Source organism: Sebastes umbrosus, chromosome 8, assembly GCF_015220745.1.
Source record: "Sebastes umbrosus isolate fSebUmb1 chromosome 8, fSebUmb1.pri, whole genome shotgun sequence".
Lineage (NCBI taxonomy): Eukaryota > Metazoa > Chordata > Actinopteri > Perciformes > Sebastidae > Sebastes > Sebastes umbrosus.
In genome coordinates, this window is record NC_051276.1 from 6,687,602 (window position 1) to 6,705,554 (window position 17,953).

A 17,953-nucleotide genomic window follows, 5' to 3' on the forward strand; every position below is an offset into this window, starting at 1 on the left:
GTTGGCTGAGCTCCTCCTGTGACCATAAATTGTAGGCTAAAACTGTGCTGCACTGTACCATGCAATCGTTTCTATTGTTAGTGGCTTTGGATGAAAGGCGCTTGGTTTGAACAAACACATGTATGGCTGGCTGGCTTCTCTCTCGGCTCTCCTGGCCGGCTGCGTTAGGTGCAGCGTCAGTCCCAGAGAGAGTAGGACGGGGCAGGACAGAGGGAGAAACAGAGGAAACAATGGCCGTATCTTTGTAGCCTGCAACAGCGTCTACACTATCACACACAGCTTTAGGAGCCCAACAGAAAAAAAATAGCGGATTATCCTTTGATGTGGGGTGGGCTCCGTTTCAAATGCTGCTTTAAGTCCTTCATTTTAGTGTGTGTAGAGGGCCTATCCTTGGGCGCCAAATTACACTCCATGCCTCCAAAATGCATTCAGTACAGGGGGAGGTGGGGGTTGCAGAGGAAGCAAGGGTTGAGAGGGATGTGGAGGAGCAAAAGGACAGAACAAGTGAGAGAGATACCGGGGAGGGGGATTTGCAAAGTGGAAGACAAAGAGGAGAGGGAAAAGAGTGCAGGGAGAGCGCGAGGGAGGACTTGTAATGAGAGGAGGGATAGTGCACAAGAAGAGAAAGAGAGAAAGATATACTTACAGTTGCCGTGTGAGATGCTAATAGGCTCGCTGTCTTCGGGGAAGCCCGCCCCGGCTATTTGCAGTAGCGTGAAGTAGAGTAACAAGGCCTCTGACCTCATGGTCGCACCAACACGGCTGCTGCTGCTGCTGCTGCTGCTGCTGGTGCTGGTGGTCCTCTGCTGCAGATTTACCTCAGCCTGCACAGAGAGGTGGAGATGGAGAAGGGATGAAGGGATGAAGGGAAAGAGATGGGGGAAAAAACAAAGTTTGTCAAAACAAATCTGTTTTCACCTGACTGCCTCCTCAATTACTTTCCCTCCGCGGTTTCTGCGTTTCTTTGTGTGAAACAAAGAAACGCAGAAGCCGGGAGAGGGGGGGCGAGGAGAGCCAGAGAAAAAAAGGAGTTAGCCAAACTATTTCAAGTCCACCTGAATTAGCTGTTTGTGCATTTTGCACGGCCCGCTGCAATCTGTCAGAGATATATTTATATATGCGTTTTCGATGACTCAAGTGAGCCGCGATGCAAGCGAAACAGAATTAATTGGATTAGGGAGGTAATATGCGTCATAGATCGATGTCAGGCAGAGAAGATCTCTCTCTCCCTGTGTGTGACAGGGTCTTAGTGAAGTGGGAGAGCTCTTGTTGAGATTAGCCTGCTGTAAAGTAGCAGCAGTACCTGGAGATGGGGCGGAATGGCGTGGCAAGTACCTAATTTCCCACTTGTCAGTCTTCTACAAGAGTAGCAATTCCCACATCCTAACTCCTACAGGGCGATGACTACCGCCGGCTGAATCGTTGCATCAGTATGGCTATTAAACTTAAACAATTTACCACTTTAAGAACCACCTGCAGGCTTGTACTTTCTTTCCTCTTAATCTCAATTCTCATTGCACTTGATCTCTACCTAAAACGCCAACTGTTGACTCTCTATTCTCACTCGATAAGCGTGCCGACTGCCTGTTTCCTGGAAAAGTATCACCTGGATGTTTCCTTTTCTGATTATTTACCTTCAAAACACAATGTCCTCAACAAGCTAATTTTCTAATGTAACGTATATGAGCCAACCGAGGAGGGTTTTATAGCAGATGCCCTAAATTGTGTTGATGTAATATCTTCATTGCACAAACCATGGCAACTGAGCTTCCTCTACTGCAGTTTGTGGCAACAAATTACACCCATAAATCATCCAAGACAATTATTGCGTCTGTAATCTAATCAAGAATAAAGCATTTAATTTGCATAAAGCACGTTCTTCAGTTTTTTTTCTCCGTTGAAGCTGCAGGGGTGAGATGTTGCCGGGTAGATATAGAGTAAGGGATGCTTCCGGGATGAAGAATTGAATAAAATAGTCAATTTCATTTGCTTCAGTCTGATAAAAGTTGTTTATCCCACGCTGTATTTTCATTCGCTATTGTATGTCCGAGGGGGGGAACGAACAGGGGGGAGGAAGGAGGGAGAAAGAGAGAAAGAGAGGGAATTACTTTCTCTTTTCTTTGTCATGTCTCTCTCTCTCTCTCTCTCTCTCTCTCTCTCCCTCCCTCTCTCTCTCCCTCCATGCTCCTGTGAATCTCATTCAGGAGAGGAATGAAAACACTATTCACTGGGAGAATCACTTTAACACTGAGGAGAATACCAATACTAAAGCCTGGATACGACCTTGATCTCACAAGCCGCTCCGTCCTCCTCACTCTATGGCCTACTCCTCCTATCCTTACACTGTTTTATTTGTTGTACCGCACTCTATATTTTATGAAGAGAAAAATACTAAAATGGATTTTCCCTCACCCTCACCTTTATCACGCAGCGAAGGTTGACCGAGCTACACTTGCGCTGTGCATTCGGACTAAAAATTGTCTTTATCTTCTGTCTATACTTCAGTAAACCTCTGCGGAGGACTGAAAAGTGTTTTTCTCCCGAATCTTGACCCGGAAGTCCTCAAGTAATTGACTGATTGATGAGCAGGAAGTGGCTTATGGCAGAGAGGTTAGCCCTGAGGGACGGAGGGTTGCAGCAAGAAAACAAGATATAATCTGGCTCTCTACTAGACTCTAATATTTGGGTATAATTCTGTAATTATATTGGACGGGGACTCAAATCAAAAGTGAAACTGTAATCGCTGCTTCTTCCATGCGGATGTAGATGCTGCTGTATCGTTAAATGAATCTCACAGGATTAATCGTACTCCAGACATTTATCTCACGAATGCTGAGAATCGGTGGCTTCTGAAGGCGAAGCACATCCTCCATCTTTATCAATGGGGTGTAATAGAATGCTAATTAAGTGTTAGCCGAACCATCTCACACTGCCACCTGTGATACACAAAATAAATTGAGCACAAAACGACTTAAGTGAAACTCCCGAGCCTTCCAGTGGCCCAGCTGCCACACATGGGTAACAGGAGGGAGCGAGACACAGTCTGTCTTTACCGAATTACGCTCTTTTTGTTGGAAGAGCAAATTGCTTCCTTGTGTGAGAGTGTGACTGTGTGTGTGTGTGTGTGTGTGTGTGTGTTGAATCCTGATCTAAAATGCTACTTTTTTGTACCGTAGACTGTATGTTTAAACACAATCCGAGAACATCAGGATCCTTGAAATCAAGGCCTAAACGCGCTCAAACTTCAATAATAAATTACCTACTACCATAAAAAAAACACACTTGCGCAGGTGGAAGTGTGGATTTCCTCTCTTGTAAAAGCTCTCCTTGAAAAGCAACCAAAGAGAAGACATAAAGAGTAACATGGAGCCCTGCGCCTCCTCCTCAGGCTTTTAATAGATAACATTTTGAGAACCTTAGCTGCTATTCCCTTACACCTCCCGCACACTCTCAGTGATAAAGTAGCTGCTTGTGTGTGTGTGTAAAGCAGAAAGGGGAGAGTTAATCAAGCTGGATGCTGGCAGGAGGCCACCAGCAGGTAATAAAAACACAAGGACCCCCCAGAATCCCTCTACATACCCACGCCATCTTATGAATAACTACACACATGTGAACACACACACACACACTCCTCAGTCACCTTCAATTCTTACTAGAAGAAAATGCACCAGAAAACACACTCATAATCTCAAACTATATTAGCAATGGACAAATTCATAAAACTCAAAGCAGACATACATTCTGTCCGAAGACGGAGCAACCCCATGGGAGCAATCGCCCCAAACTGCATTAGTTTTAACAATAAACACATTATCAGGCCTAATGATGTTATTACTGCTGTATAGCATCAACATGTTAGCTATGGGTGCTGGGAGCTTAAACATACACACAGTAACACACATGTATTAGAGCAGCGAGGTCAGCCGCGGGGGGCTTCAGGTGAGGAAAGGGAAGGAAATGTTACCGACATTTAGTTGGTCTGTCTAGTTAAACAAACAGACGGCTTCACACACACATAATCAGGTTTTCCCAACACGCACACTCTCCCACAACTAGTTAAATCTCGATGAGGTCCCAGCCATTCATTTCCTGAAGGCTTCCCACTGTGCAAGCCATCAGAGTGCGCAATGAAGTGAGAGACTGCCGTTTAATTACATCATTCAGAGCAGACCTGTTGATGACGGACTGATGCTTCTGAACGTGTTTAGAAACTGGCCTCAGAGAAAAGTGACAGCATTGGAGCGTTGGAGCAAATGCCCAAAAACAACATGTTTACCGTCGAGGGACAAAGGGAAGGAGGAAGCAGTGTGACGTTGGGTGGGTGGATGTGCCAACTTTAACACGAGACAGCTGTTCTTTCTTTAACCTTAACCAAGTCTTTTTTTAGCCTAAACCTATGACCAAACCTTAACCACAGTGGTGTGAGATGAGATCACAGTTTTATTTTATTTAAATGGTAATTTAACAGTTTCGTTAAACGATGTAGTCCTGTCGATAGTGTCGTCAGATCAGGATGTATCATTCCAGCCCGTTCTCATTCCCAGGTCGTCACATACCGACACTTTGTCACGGCCGTCGGCGTTCGATACCGCCGCACAAGGCACCCTTCAGCGGCGGTATGAGACGCACAGGGTTTTCCATAAACTACAATGTAAACCCATCCGCAGCAACAGTAAACGCTCAGGGAAAGTGCGCCTGGAGTGTGGCGACGTACGACATACTAAGGGCGGGAGGGGAAGGTGGATGGGTCCAACAAACACAAGGCTTTCATCCAGGAGACCGCTGTTGGTGTCCCGTGCGTCAAGTTTCACCTTTACATTGCATTCCTCTGATTGTTCGTGTCCCGTGTTCACAAAGTTCAGTTTCATTTTCCCTTTACAAACGCAGTGATTTTAAGCCCAACCATGTAGTTTTTTTCCTAAACCTAACTATAGTGATTTTGTCACCCAAACCTAAAGTGATGGCAAGGGGCGTGACAAAGCGGCAGTATGTGACAGAATGTGTTTGATTCTGGCAGTTACAAAAAACTGGACTTCTTTTCAATGTGTTTACATTTGTTTGTGTGTTCTTCACTGCTTGCTTCATCAGTCTGCCTTGAGTCCTTGTCGCATATTCGGAATAGCTGCTATGTATATAGGTGGCTTAACATAGCACAGCTGTATGGAATAGTTGACCTGTTGGTTAAGGACACGCATTAGCTCGCATGTTGACTTCAGACATTGCTGTGTTGTGTCTCACATTAGTGGACGTGATGTTTCCAGAGCGCGTCATTGTCATTATTGAGAATAAAAGAGATTTGTCTTTTTTGCACTTGGGTTTTTAGATCACAGTCAGGTCTGGAAGGAAGCGTTCAATATGAAGGTAATAGCAGCTTCTACTAAATGCTGTCTGACAGCTTTGATACGAACGCAGCCTGCTCGTGTTTATATTTGGCAGACTGGTTTATGTCCACAGATTGGTGCTGAAGGGTTTACAGATGACAGGAATGCCAAAGAGATGGGGTAGCTTACTGGCAACGCACTGTTACGTGTCTGTAATTGTGGCCGGTCACCACATGTGGAGGAGGGTGCTAGCTGCTATTTGTATTTGAATTTTTGTAATTGGTGACGCAAGCAGAGCTCCATAAAGGGTGTTTGTGGGTTTGCATCCTTTCAGGACTGTTGTGCAGCAATAAAAGTGTTGGTTTAACCAAATTATGACTAAACATATTTGTCCCTGTTACTCATGATGATCCACAGTCAACACCAAAATGGCTTTGGTAGAAAGTAGCTCCACAGAAAACTGGTCACAACATGTCCTGTGGACGATCAAAATATTGTTTCTGGAAAGGTTTGTCATCTGCATTGTGTTTGGGTGGATGCAGAAAACTCAGTGAGGGAAAGCTCAAATATAATCCAAACCATCTAGAGATAAACCAACCCTTTAAACATGAATAAAAGTAGTAAAAAGCATGTCTGAGAGAGAAGAGCAGTTTTGCTTTTCATGATTGCTGGATACTGAATAAAAGCCGACGTGATTTCACAGGTGGATGAATGACAGCGGGGGGAATTCCATCAACTTCAGAAGTTTCTGCTGCGTGACCATCTCACAGCGTTACAGCGAGCACAAACAGACCTTACACGCGGGTGTGAACACAACACCCGCAACACCAGACCGCACTAAAAGTGTACACTTTTACAACTCAGCCACATAAATATACTGCTAAACCGAACAAAGCTTTAGACCACCGCCCATTGTAACACCTGTTAACAGGCAGTCTGGAGAAAATGGTGTTTTGGACGAGGTGTAAAAGTAGAAGAGAAGAAGACGGTGTCGAGGAGGTTAAAGAGACAGCCAGGTGAGAATAATGCATTGATCCTCCTTATGGGATAAAAAATGGAACATCCAACCACCTAGGGCTCCCAAATGGGGAGGATACTCTGGCAGGTGTTTACACTTGTCAGCCCTGGCCTGATAAATCAGAGAGAGAAGACAGGAGGAGCTGTCTGCCTGAACCCAGGAGGCCGTGATAAGAGGAGGGAATGGAGAGGGAGGAACCTGTCTGCCTTTTTTAAAAACAAGAGCCAAACTAGCATCCAATACAAGCACACACATACAGACACACACACACTCCCACAAGTAGTCCTTGAGCTATTAAAAAGCATACTGGTGTTTTTCCCTTTTCCTCCCCCATTTTTCGTCCCTTAGATGTTGCTTTCAAATGAATATCTGTATGGAGGTAATCCATCATGGTTTGATTATTAAAAGACAATGAAGTGGACATGAATGAGGCACCCTGTCGCTGTCGGCCCTCTATTGAAACAGAAGCCCAAATGCAAGAACGTCTCCCTTTAAAGAGGTGACGGATTGATTCTGGAAGCGGGCCAAAGACGACTCAAAAAGAGAAGAGGGGGGCGCCTGGGTTAGCTCAGTTGGTAGAGCAGGCGTCCATGTATTAAGGCTTGGTCCTGACCGCGGAGGCCCGGGTTCGAATCCGGCCTGTGGCCCTTTCCGCATCCACTCTCTCTCTCCCCCTTTTCAAGACTCTATCCACTGTCCTGTCAATAAAAATGGAAAATGCCCCCAAAAAAATAACTTAAAAAAAAAAAAAAAAAAAAAAAAGACGAGAGGGAACGAGGGACAGAAGAACAGCGAGAGAACAGAGGCAAAGCGCCAACTCGGAAGAACAGCAACCTAACAAAGAGATTCAGTGACTGGAGATAAGCTGCTATCTTTATAACTCTGCCTCCGTGATCTAAAAGCCATTAGGCCCGGACATGCCTCTGTACTTCTTAATCATTAAAAACAATTATCTGTCGCAAAGCAATGGATATCCTTTCTCGGGATGTGTGGAGGTCACTCTTTGTAGCAAATTACCATAGATTTAGATATAAGAAGAATAAAAATGAAAGTGTACAAGGAGAGGAAAGGGGAAAAAAAGGACAGGAAAGATGAGGGGAAAGGAAAGGAAAGGAAAAGATAGCAAAGCAGAGACGGAAAAGAGGATGGGAGGTTAATGGGTGTTCTCTGTCTGAGAATGATCCAAAGTAAACTGACATCACACCAGCCCCGCCACCAGCAGAAATCAGCCAAGGAGAAAGATGAGAAGAGATAACTACCTACCACTCACTACATTGTTTTTGAAAGTAGGTCAAGAACTTGTTAGGCTGCTGGGGCCGAGATGAGCTCCCAAAATGACTCTGGAAAACCTCTAACAGCTAAAAGGTTTAGCACTGGACACAAAATATGTTACACAGAGTAAAATTAGACTAAAACATGACCGAGAGAGTACTCAACACATCAAACAAAGAATAAAGGGGAATGTAATGCATTTATACCCGCAGAATATTCTTGAATACGACCGGGTACTCTCTCTTAAAGCTTTTCAGCTTGACTCTGCGGGTGCCTCACCCTCTCTGCTTCTCTATTTTTAGCTATGCTGGTGCTGTGGCTCTAGAAAAGTAATATTGGTCAGTTAGTCAGATCATTTTGATCTGAAACATCTTAACAATGTTTTTGATAAATCGCCATGAAATTTTGAGCAGAGATTCGTGGTCCCCAGAGGATGAACCCTGCTGGTTTTGGTTATCTCCTGACTTTTCCAATAGCACCAAAATGAGGTTGACATTTTAGTTTTTTAGTGAAATGCTTTTCGACAACTTTGCCATGAAATTTGGAGCGGACATTCATGCTCCCCTCAGGATAATTTGTAATCTCTTTGGTGATCCCTTAACTTTCCATCTAGCGCCATGATCAGGTCAAACATCAGCATGCTGGCATTAATATTTAGCTCAAAGCACTGCAGCCTCACAGAGCTGCTTGCATGGCTGTAGACTCTAGTCCTATTTACTCTCTGTCCATCAGGCCCACATAGCCATTTGTGCTCTATGTTTCCTCACTACACCTTGAAGAAAAACATGAAAACATTCATTATGGTATACTCCCATTCTTCACTTCTCTTCATCTCCTCTCAAATGGCAGCACAGAAGAAAAAAAGTGCTCCTTTGCTTTGTCTGGAAAAAGCATTTATGAATCAAAACAAGCCCCCGACTCTGTGAAACACATTCAACCACACACACAAACACAAAGCTCAACTCACATCACACACACACGCACAACTGCTGCTTAAGAGATTGACCCCAAAAAAGAAATAACGAGGTTACGCATTTAAATATCAGAACCTTTTCCAGGCCTGTCAATCATCGCTCGCGATGATACAAGCGGGGCAACTTAATCAATCTGGACGCAGCTGATACAGAGCTGTGTGGGCACAGCAGAGAAAATTGCTGCTGATAAGGACATGCTTGGTAGCACATGGCCTTCTCTGTCTCTCTTTTGATCCAATTATCTCATATGGTCTGATGCTACAGCACTCCGCCTGCCTCTCTTAGTGTTTGACATCACCCTGTTTATCCCTTTTCACTTCATGTACCTCGTAAATAAGGCCACACTTTTGTCAGTCCATAGAGGAGCTGGTCATTTTGCGCAAAGGTCACCCGTCTAGTGTCGAGTTTGACCCTGGTCGAAAGAGCAGAAAGAGCTGGAGGATACAAACGGAGACTCAGTGTTCCTCCTGAGGTGCAGCGGAGAAGAAATAGCAGTAAAAAATGGCAGAATGTCACTGAGCTAAATGCCACATTAACTCCACAGAGAGAGAGATGGTGGAATGACTGAAGCTCAGCGCCCTGTGGAGCAGCGATGGGGGTGTTGAAACTGTCACACGGCATAATGCACATTTTACTTGGAAACTCACTTTACGAAGGCCGACTGCGGGGCGCCTTCAGGCGACGCTGCGCCATGCCACGCTGTGCTTAGTCATGATACAGACCTGGGACTCCCAGCCTGTAAGGTTGGTGAGTCAAGTAATGCTTTAAATTAGGCTGCCTGGGGTTGAAAACATATGACAATATGGTTAGAAATGTGTGTCCAATACAGGAGGAACTAAATGCAAATGCAGGTAAGACTTCAAGGGGTTAAGCACATCCTCCTCAGGCTCCGCGTCCTCAGTAAACATCGGCTTAGCCATCAGCTGGGAGAAGCATAACAGAGAAATCCATTTCTGTGGGTCTCTGGTTAAGTATTTCCAAATCCAAAATGCATGAGCCCTAAAATGATTTTTTATGTCTTTTCTAGAAGGGGAAAAAAAAAATGTCTCGCTATCAGGGAGAGGGGAAAGCTTGATAGACTCGCAGCAATTCATGCACAAGTACTTTGAGTCATAGCAGAAATTAGATTGGATATTTAGAGGAGTATGGGAGAAGTAGCTTAGGGACACTGTGTTCCTGGGGTAGTTTTCCCACAAATAAAAGAGGATGCACAATCAATAAAACAATAGCTGTCTGGCTCAAGAGTTCCTAACAGTTACAAACCCTTCCTCGACAGACCCAGACTGTAAATGAGAAAAGTCTCAAAGTCAATATTCAACGTCGGCTCACTAAGTGGTTTTTGCTATGGATATAACAGGCTCAAGGAGATTTGGAGAAATGAAATGGAATTTTTTTATCCTTGCTGGACCTTGACTAAGTAAAGTTGTAATCAATACGGCATGTATGTATGAAGGCATGTAAGTCATATGAATCAGTATCTGTAACCGACTTGACCTCTGTTCTTGGACAGACGCAGACAGACCTTGATGATAAAATAGTGACTGTGTTTAACCTTGTGCTGTGGTACAACTCTGTGGCAGAAATGTAAAGACATCTGGCAAAAAAGTCTAAATACCTCTAAGAATTTCCTTTGCAATGACTATATATATATATATATATATATATATATATTTTGCATGTGCTTTAACACTCAACTTATGCAGCTGTTTTTTTGTTGTGTTCTTTTCCTCTCCTTGCAGCTAAACTGGAAAAGCAGACGCGGGATATAAGCGGGTGGCCTGCAGGGACCGAATAAGAGGTGTGATGGTTTTCTGTCGTTGTATCCATCTGGTGCAGTTTTCACATCTCACAGCCTCCTGCTTCTTCATAATAGGTGTGCTTCAGAGTTTTACAAGGTGTGATACAATCTCTGTCTGTGCCTCATTGTGCACCTCCTCTCTCTGTTGCTGTTCAGCAAGCTTTGCAAGCATTTTTTAGTAACTGCACGATTAACTATGTAATGCAGCAAACAGCGTGGAGCATACTGGAGACATCAGCATACACACATAACAACAGTTATACCTCCTCGTGTCCAAAGAAAGCCATAAAAATGCCATGTTACCTCGTAAATAATGCTGCTCAATAACACGAGATACCGCACGTTCATCTGTTTCGGTCGTAAAGTCTGCAAATGTAACATGATTTCATTTGCCGTTTCACCATCACAGAAAATCATTTCAGCTCCGTTAATGGCATTTTTCTTGTTCATTTGATGCAGGTTCCATTATGCTAAGTGATTGAGTCTGTGTCCTCGCTGATAACTGGCTAGCTGGCCTTCCGTTCCACAGCAACGGGCCTATCAGATCTGACTGAGCATGATGCTAATCTCTATTAAGGTAATGTGCAGGCCACGGGTCAGGGGAGAGCAGAGCACCACTAGGACACACTTTCTTAGTCTCTCTCTCTCTTATTGTCTGTCTCTGTTCCTTATTCACTTCTCTGTACATTACATTTCCTCTTCCTTCCTTTCCCTCCTCCTCCTCCTCTCAGCTCCACTACCCTCCCTGCACCTAAAGACCCTATACATCTTCAGAATGGAATAAAACCTCATCCCACAGACTCCGTTTCTCTCCATTTCCCTCTTTGACAGGAAATACATATATTTATAATGGAGGACGGAATAAACTAAACACAATTACGTTATGTGTTGGCTCTTGATATTGTGATACTGATAACAGAGTATCTTGTTTTCTGTTAGTGCATCATATCCAATAGCATTATGAATCATCTCCGATAAACCAGGACATTCAATCCTGCTGCTGCTGCTGCTACACGGTCGCTGACTGACAACACATTGTAGCTGTTGTATTGCCAATGCACAGAATGAATCTGTCTGAATGTTGTTATCTCCACGGACCATATTGTAGGAGTGATGCTGCTCGCATCCAGCTCCAAACTAATGAACGAGATGACAATGCTCGGGCGGGCAGATCATTGAGACGCCCCGCTAATGTGCAAAACAAAATGTATGAAAAGGAAACGTATTACACAATGGCGTACAGCCTATTGCAAAAATAAATGTTTGTCAGTCCGCAGCGGAGTGGTGATTGTCATTACCATTACCGTTATGTCACCGGATGAGCTGACACAATACGAGAAGCACAGTGATCAGCACGGGGAAATACTTTTTGAAGGCTGGTTTAACTGTCGATAAATTACACTTCAGGAGGAGAAATGAGAGGAGGTAAGAAACATAAGTTAGTACAGTGAAGAGATCTAGAGAGAAAAATCCTTTCCAAGACACACAACAGAAGTGATATAAGCATGTAATCCCTCAGGAAACCAATGTCTCTGTCTCTAAACCTGATTAGAGCCAAGCCAATCAGTGCAGTTTGACCAGTTGTGTCACTATACCCACAATGCTGCAGACTAGCATGTCTGTTGACAGCTAACTATAAGACACTTCCCATGGCAACAGGAATACAGCACTATAGCTACAGGCAGCCAGGGGGCATTTTTAATTGAAAGTAGACACATTTTAATTTTCTCTTGCACCCTGTTTTAGATTATGAAGTAAAATGTCAAACCCTAACTGTCTCTTAAAGGCAACAAATATATTTGTTTTGCAAAAAAATGCTATTTTATAATCCAAAAAGCTGCCCATCTATTGAAAGTAAGGCAATGTCTGACCTTTACATTGCTGTGACGTGGTGTTGCAATCACGTCATGTGCAAAGAACAGCCATAAATAATACATAAAATCGATACGCAAGATCCTGAACGCATTAACTACAAATCCTACTTAGAAGCGTAGGCTAATACTCCATTAACAATTAACTACGAGCCTGCGAACAGAATCCCTTTAGGTTTGTACGTACATGGCGCAGGATTATTCGTTAACCTCAGTTAACTCAAGATGTGTTTATGATGCTGAACTTTGGGTCCCGTATGAGCTCATTTGACAACAATCAACGCTGCAACAACAAGTTATAAATAGAACTTGATGTTTTTTAATGTCAAAGAAGTTATTTGCATGACTGGCACTGAAGCATACGTTAATAACCGCTGAATGTCAGGTTTACGTAATGAGCTGTATGGTGCCACGAGAGAGGTGCATTCTTTATAATGAGACCACAAAATCAATACAGAGAAGCAGCTCTGCAGCACCGACCAGTTCATTTATTTAGCGGCGTAAAAGATGGCCCCGGGATAAAAGGGAATCAAGTAAAAAAAAAATGTTATGTGATCAGCGTAGGGAAAAGAAATACAATCCTCCCGATGTTTGTCCTGTTGTTGCTTCCTACTGTAAGTGATGTAAGGGTAATGCAAGTGCCCATAGCACTTTAAACGCTTGGCTGGTTGGGTAGCTTGAGTGAAAAGTACACATGCTAATTGTAAATGTAACAGCGTGTGACAACTGAAAATACATGCTGTTTTCTTAAGGGAGGTCATTTCGAAACAGACGATCTTTGGGGGTACCAGACTTGACACAAAGAGAGGTTTTTAAAAGAGAAACCAAAATGAAGAAAGACAGATATATAAGGCTTTCAGTACAGTGTGAAAACAAAGAGAATCTGACCCAGCTGTTTGAGACTCGCGTGTTTCTCATATGCACAGCAATTATGCTGTAATTACAGTGTACAGTTTCAATGAACACTGGTTGTACTTCAGAGACTAGAGAACAGTCTGAAATTACATCCAAATCACCTCCTTTGGATTCCATAAGTGTTTGAATATGTAGAACCTAATTGACATTTGTGTTGAAATTTATTTCGAGTGTCACACGATACTTTTTACAAGCTACAAGATCCTTCTCACTCAGCTCTGCCCGTCCACAGGAACGTGTGCATACACTGCCGTCTCTGTCTCCCGTCAGCAAAGCGTAGATGACGGTTCTCCGATAAGTAATTTTCCATGCTGTGTCACAGCGCCTTTGTGATCGCTAACTTCTTATATCGGCTGTGTCATGCAATTTTTCTAATGGAAATGTTGCATTAATTCAGTGGCTAGGGCTATACATCATGGCTGTAAATTTCCCCAGGGGTGGGTGGGTGGGGGGTCTTAGAGCTGAGCTGAGCTAGACCAGACCAGGCCAAACCAGGTTAGCTTTCATGGAAGAGGCAACAAATGAAAGGGCTTCGTTTGTGAGTGTTTAGTGCTTTCTTTTTGTCCTTAGAGGACCAAAAATGTAAAGTTAGAAAACAAAAACTGCCCACAAAGTTTTACTGTTGCTGTTTCTGGGTCCTGGAAAACAAAAGAATACTGCCAGCTCCAGTGTTTTTAAAATAATATAACTTTAATTAAAGAATTACTTGCTCTATTGGAAAGGTTTTGGGAAGTAATTAAACCTTTTTAACCATATAGTTACATTTAAATCAACAGTTATCATGTTAAACCAGGTTGGGTGACACAAAGAAAGAATTACCCCAAACAACGCGGGAACATACTGTACGTGCGGTCGAGAATAAACAACAGATACGTCATAATCCATTCAAAATAGTTAAACAAAGAAAATTGAACATGTAGACTTGTTATAATTTCCAGAGCAAATGAGCAGTGAACTGAAAAAACCCTGTTTACAGTTTATGATAACTCGGCATAATTGCTGAAAACTTGCAATCTGGAAGGAAGGTGGTGGATACAATTATTCTTTCTTATCTATTTTCTCTTTTTCACACCATAACTCACTAAGCGTTGTTCCTCTCAAGTGATAAAAGCTTTAACAGCCTCCCATTTCACGCTTACAAATCCTGATTACTTTTTTTTTTTTTTTACTTTTTATTTCAGCCACTTGCCTGCAAAGACTTTATAAGAATATACCACACACATGAGGTTTCTGCTACAAAACCTTTCATCTTTAACCTCGTAACCCCTCTAATCTCTTCCGTTACCCAACTCAGGCAACATCTAAAGATCTGCATTTACGACTTCCTGTCGGCATAAGGACGGAGGAAGGGAAAATAAAAAGCGAAGGGAGCCAGACGGAAGGTGACGAGAGCCTCGGCCCTGACCTATTGTTCTCTGTCTGAGTGATAAAGAAGGATGGAGTGTGAAGAGACGGAGGAGAGGGACTGCAGAGACGGGTTGTTGTGCGATCCAGCATGTGGCTATGTGCTTGCCCTTGCAGGTGTTGTGTTACAGTCAGTCGGTCAGATGGTGGGCGTGTGCCTACCTGCAGCTCCAGGCTTTGCACAGCGGAAACACAGAGGGGAAACCGGAGCCTGTCAATCCCACTCACCGTGATGTTAAGCTAATGCCAAGATTACTGCTTCCTTTCAATCAAAACCATGAAAAAGACCTCGCTATTTCCGTGTCTGCCTGCCTCTTTGTCTGTCTCCTGCTCCGTCTGCCCGACTGGCTGCCAGACAACAAAACTACAGTACGTCAGGTATAAAAACGGTTTAGAACGGCTTCTCTTAATTATACGCTCTCACAGTTCATGGAGAGATCTGAAGAGGAGGGAGTTTAAAGAGAAGTTAGGGAATGGCTGGTGAAGTGTGCTAGAGAAGGGGCGGATTGAAGAGAGAGAGAGAGAGAGAGAGAGAGAAAAAGCAGACACATCTATCATAACTGTTTATTCAATGAATGGAGAGTTATCGTGTCAGTCCACTTTTCGGGAGAGTTTGATGAATCACGTGGAGGGAGGCTCCTTTTTTTTTGTCTCAAACACTTTGGTATTTGAAAGGGACAAAAGAAAAGCTTCTCACACTTAAATGATTGAGAGCCAGAAGACACTGATACATGACCGCAGCAGCAGGTTTTTACACCTTTATTTTGCAGTGTATTCTTTTACAGATGACCAAATTTAATGGCAATCCATCACATAGTTGTTGAGGCCATAGACTGTATAAATTATAGACGTAGGGGAACAACACGTAGTCTCCGTGACGGCACTCAGGTTTTTGAAGAGCCGTTGTGAAGCTCAAAGTGGGTTGCTCTGGCCATCGTCATCTTGGCAGAGACAACACTCATGGCTAATCCAAAAATGGACGAAGAGGTGGCTCATTGGTGGAGCTGAGGCGGGCCCTGATTTATTTCTGCTGTAAAGTCAGGCATTTTAACATGGGGGTCTATGGGGATTTACTCCCTTTTAGTGCCAGCCTCAAGTTGTCATTTGAAGAACTGTAGTTTTCCGGGTTGGCTTAATTTTTTTAGCACCGGAGGTTGTCACTCGGTTGAGACATTTCACTCAAAACTACAACCAGCTTATGGTGGCGCTACAGAAAAAGTCAGAGAATCTTCAAAATCGTTTGTAATATTCCTCTGCGGACCGTGAGTGTTTGTACAAAACAAGAATGAGATACTTCAATCTGGACCGACCGGCCGACTGACAGTCATCGCCACCCGTATAGAGCTATTCCACTATATAGCATGGCTAAAAGTTAGGAGTGGGAAAATCCACCCATCTCCTGTATTCATCGGTTTAAAGAAGATGCAGCAGACATGGGAAAACAGCTATTATTTCTGACACTGGGCTATTGCAGAACTACCATCATTAGAAAGAGATGGAATGAAAAGGAAACCGAGTGCACAAAAGATGTTACTACCCAAAAGTTTTCAATTGTCCTGAGATTTGAAAATATGGATTTGTAGGCAAACCCGGCAGCCCACGCAGCCTCTGGTACACTGTGTGAATATCTCCTCTTACTGTAGCTCTGGAAGCAAACACCGTCCAGACGCACACACACCTACTTTGTTACAAATGTCAGGAGAGCAGTGGCATTTCATACCTTTCATCCCTCACTGTGGCGATGTATACATGAACAAACAGCCAGCAAATATAACTTCCATTTCCTCAGTGATTCGTTGCATGACTGTATATCTGGACAAGCATGTGTGCATTTGAGTGAGTCTTCCTCTGTGTGTGTTTGTGAGCTCTATAACTAACCATCTCATTTCCCCATAGGAGGACTTAGTCTGGCTGTGACTGCATCCTCTGGCACACTCACATTAACATTTCATCCTGATTGTCTCTGTCAAAGTAATTCATCATCATCGACTGAAAGACTGTGGCTGGAGCCTCCCCCGACTCCACATCTCTCTCTCTCTCTTTCTCTCTCTCTCTCTCTCTCTCTCTCTGTCTCTCTCTCTCTCTCTCTGTGTGTTAGTTTCTAGTTTCTTTCACTGTTCCCATTTCTGCCCCCGTCTCTGTCTTTACCTCTCCCAGTGTTCCTCTATCTCTCTCATGTCCATCTGGCTCTTGAGATAAACACAAGTCTGGCTCTCCTCACGCAGACAAAATATCTATAAAGATGAGGGTAATCACGGTGAACTGCGCTGGTTCGTCTGTTTAGTCCAAGCGAACCTCCAGCTGAACATAATCCATCTGCCTACCTCCTTTTCACCTCAATCGTTCTATTTCTTTTTCTTTCACTTCCCTCCCCTCCCCACGCCCTCGCTATGCAGGGTTCAGATTGACACGCAGATTATATCCAGGGGGACACGTGATTAATGAGTTTGTCTGAATAATGTAAATCAACTTAATGGAATTGAAGACCCAAAATGAGGGAATGAGGAGGAGAGGGTTGCTCCGGGTTCAAATATCCACTCAGCTAAAAGGCAGCAACAGTACGCAAGGCCTCAGCTGCTTTCATGCTGGCCTTGGAGAGAAAAAAGGGAGGATAGTCGATGTCCTCCTTTTTTCCTTTCTTCTTGTTTCCCTCATTCTGTCTTCTTTTGATGAAACCCCGGGGTAACCTGCCCCTCCCTTCCATCCATCCATCCATCCATCCCTCCAATCCTCCTTTCATCCATCCAGATATGATCCCATCCAAACCATTACCATCAGCACCAGCACCATCTCTAATCCAAGGACAGGCCCCGTAGCATCGCACTGGTGCACGCGCACCTTCACGTACACGCAATCACAAAAAAAGCCTGTAAGACAAAGCACAATGAAATCTGCACTTTACTGACAGAGTTAGGGTCCCTAAAGACATAAGAGGATCAAATTGCTCATCCGGTAACTTAAACCGTTTAACTGTTTGTGCATTTAATTCCACCGACATGCGATTTCGAAACAGAAAACAATGCAAAGGAGCTATCTTGTCAGACAATGCGAAGGCTTAATACCCTGATCAAGGTGGCTTAACGGAAATACTCCTGCAGAATTTAGAAGACTACTTACTGTATGTGAAAGGGACTTTAACAAACTAAGCAATCATAAAGTTGTTGTTTTTTTCTGTAATTTTTCACAATGTCAAGTTATTTTAAGATGCTTATTCTCCCTGAAACCAAGTGTAGCCTGTTACTGTAAATGCAAACTTTGTCTTTGTGTAATTGACTTATAAGCTAAAGCGCAGCGGTCCGGATCCTCGACAGTCTCTTTGTTTAAGGAGGATCTGCGGATCACTATCTTTACCTTAAACCTCTGTGGTAACTAAATCTGTC

At 43.6% G+C, this 17,953-nt stretch overlaps 1 protein-coding gene and 1 long non-coding RNA gene across 8 annotated transcripts in view; one reads left to right on the plus strand and one right to left on the minus strand.

The window, feature by feature from the left end:
* Positions 1–17,953, minus strand: part of sema6a (sema domain, transmembrane domain (TM), and cytoplasmic domain, (semaphorin) 6A) — a 113,100-nt gene that overhangs the window by 65,484 nt on the left and 29,663 nt on the right. For all 4 annotated transcript variants that reach the window (XM_037777040.1, XM_037777041.1, XM_037777043.1 and 1 more), the window contains exon 2: positions 647–824. In XM_037777040.1, coding sequence (XP_037632968.1) covers positions 647–746 — 100 coding nt within the window. In that variant the 5' untranslated portion in view covers positions 747–824. The remainder of the gene's footprint in view (positions 1–646; positions 825–17,953) is intronic.
* LOC119492540 overlaps positions 1–17,953 on the plus strand; it is a 30,016-nt gene that overhangs the window by 8,301 nt on the left and 3,762 nt on the right. For 2 of the 4 annotated variants that reach the window (XR_005207804.1, XR_005207803.1), the window contains exons 3-4: positions 10,325–10,458; positions 10,843–11,256. This is a non-coding gene — a long non-coding RNA (uncharacterized LOC119492540). Of the gene's footprint in view, positions 1–10,324; positions 10,481–10,842; positions 11,257–17,953 lie in introns of those variants that run through there. The other 2 variants (XR_005207806.1, XR_005207805.1) reach the window with 2 other exon arrangements.